The 2,561-nt window shown below is 41.7% G+C and overlaps 1 protein-coding gene across 1 annotated transcript; it reads left to right on the forward strand.

Moving 5' to 3' along the window:
* The first annotated feature begins 631 nt into the window (after positions 1–631).
* LOC6589733 (eukaryotic translation initiation factor eIF1) lies at positions 632–961 on the forward strand. Its single transcript, XM_002015101.1, has one exon. It carries the CDS (start codon positions 632–634, stop codon positions 959–961), a length of 330 nt encoding a protein of 109 aa, XP_002015137.1.
* Positions 962–2,561: the final 1,600 nt, after the last annotated feature.

Below are 2,561 nucleotides of genomic sequence, written 5' to 3' on the forward strand. Positions count from 1 at the left end.
CCTGGCTCTCAATCTCAATTGTTTGCTTTGGCGAAAAAAACAATTAGAGAATTTTATTGCCTTCGATTTTACTACGCCCAAAACCATTCCCCTTTCCCCTCTCCATTCCCGGGCACAATTGTCTTGTGATGTTGTCTCTGTTGGGTCTTGTTTGTTGCCGTTGTTGTCAATGTCGTAAAAGTGTTTGCAGCTCATTCCGGGGACGGGTCGCTGGCTCGCCGGGTCGCCGGGTGAAAGGCCAAGCGATAAAACCGTAAGTGCAGACACTTCAGCGGGCCCGTGGCGGGCGTGGCAGGCGATGACCGATAAGCGAAGCCAGGCTCGTGCCTCAAACATGAAGGATGAACTCCATTAAAGCAGATTTTAGGAGACTATTGGTACATCATCATCTGTGGAACCAATTCCACGTCGATTCTAACGTTCCCTTCTAAACACTGGGACATATCAATGAGGTATACTTCTATTGTCAATGGATGAAGGATGCCTCCTATGTTAAAACTCAATCTTAGATGAAGTCCTCCATCCAGCTATCCTTGCAGCAAACTTTACTCAGTAAACTCTGAAACCTACAACCAACCAACCTACAATCAAGGGATCGTTACAAAAAGTTGCTCCAGTAGACACTCGTGCCATGTCTATCCAGAATCTACACACCCGTGACCCCTTTGCCGAGGCCGAGGCCGACGCGGCTGCCATTCAGGCCCGGCCCGTGCACATCCGACTGCAGCAAAGGAATGGCGGCAGGACCATCACCACGGTCCAGGGCCTGTCCTCGGGCTACGACCTCAAGAAGGTGGTCCGCTGCTGCAAGAAGGAGTTCGCCTGCAACGGCACTCTGCTCGAGTCCCCGGAGTACGGCCCAGTCATCCAGCTGCAGGGCGATCACCGCTTGAAGATCCATCAATGGCTGACCAAGATGCAGTTGGCCAGCTCCGATCAGCTGAAGGTCTGCGGCTTGTGAGGACTAGGCCTAGGCCTAGGACCAAACCGTTTGAGTTGTTGTAAAATGTTCTAAAATATATCAAGCTACAGAATCGAATGGTCCCCCTCTGGATGGTTTGACGTCTCTAGTGTGGGGCACAAATTTGTCAGTGACTCGTCAAGTGCCTCGTCATCGTCATCGCGGAGCCGTCAGCGGCGTCGTCATGGTTCGTTCTATGTTGAAAGGGAAAGAGACGTGGAATGGGGACGTGGAATGGGGACCACGGCCGAGTGTTTGGCACGCGCTCTCTCTCTCTCTCTCTCTCTCTCTCTGGCCGATCGGCCCTGCCTCTCGCTTGAAAATGATTTGTTTGTGTTGTCCGATTCTGACAAGTGTTGTCATTAAGCCTGTCCAAACATTTTCGCTTTAGGGAATTGACAAATAACCAAATTTGTACGAAATAAATCAGAAATTGGCTGTCCAGTGCACAGGATCATAAATTGAACTGCAAAGATGGGAAAAATTGAGGAAATAATAAATGATATATGTATCTATCTATAGATTGTATAGCCATAAGTATTTTTGGTGTGGTTTTTATATACAAATTTTTGTTCAATGACAGCTGAATATATAGCCAGAATTTATTAATTACGTGGGGTATATAATATATATACACTCCCGGTCAATATAATAGATTCAATGCATTTTCTATGTGAAAATTAATTTAAAAATCAAGAATTGAGAAAAAAAAAAATTTTTTTAATCCTGAAAATACCATTTCTTAACAAAAAAAATTAAAAATTGTAGTTCCAAATCAAAAGATTTTTTAAAATTTTTTTTGTTGTACACTGCCGGTCAATAGAATTGACTCAATGCATTTTCTATGTGAAATTTAATTTTTTAAATCAAGAAACATTTTTTTTTAATATTTAAAATATCATTCCTTAATAAAAATAATTAAAAATTATAGTTCTAAATCAAAAGTTTTTTTTTACATTTTTTTTATATGTTTGGACCTAAAAAAAATTGATATATTTATCGATCAATGGAATAGACTCAAGTGTATATATTTTTAAGATTTAGATTTGGTCTCTTTTATTGGTATTGTATGAAAAGAGTGGAGGATATACCCAGAAGGCTTGTCTAATATTTTTCATATATTTTGATTGATGGCCCAAATCAAAGCCCTTTGCAAGAAATGTCCAAAACAATCAACGTTTCAAAGAGAAAAGATCTTGGGCCTGGGGCAATCAAATTTCTTTTATTTCAATGTATTCCGAGCATTGATTTGTGCACTGCCGGGTCCCATCCCCAGTCCCCAACAATAACTGAACTTTGATCATAACTGAAGCCATAATTATGGGTCTAGGCGGCTTAGGAGGGAGCATTTTATGTGTGCCTGCAATAAAAATAAAACTGCTTTTGAAAGATATACATATACTTTACCCACGGCTGGCCGAGATGCACGGAACGAATCTTTATTTATGGCATAATGATCGTCCGAGTCGGAGTCGGAGTCCGCGTCTAAGTCGGGAGTAGGGAAGGAAAACTGTTGTTTTTTTTTTTTGGGTTCTGTTCCCAATATACCGTCGTATCCGTCTCATCGCTTTACGATCAATGTTCAATTCTTTGTTTGTGT

This window comes from Drosophila persimilis, unplaced genomic scaffold, assembly GCF_003286085.1.
Source record: "Drosophila persimilis strain 14011-0111.01,24,50 unplaced genomic scaffold, DperRS2 tig00000191-arrow-pilon, whole genome shotgun sequence".
Classification (NCBI taxonomy): domain Eukaryota; kingdom Metazoa; phylum Arthropoda; class Insecta; order Diptera; family Drosophilidae; genus Drosophila; species Drosophila persimilis.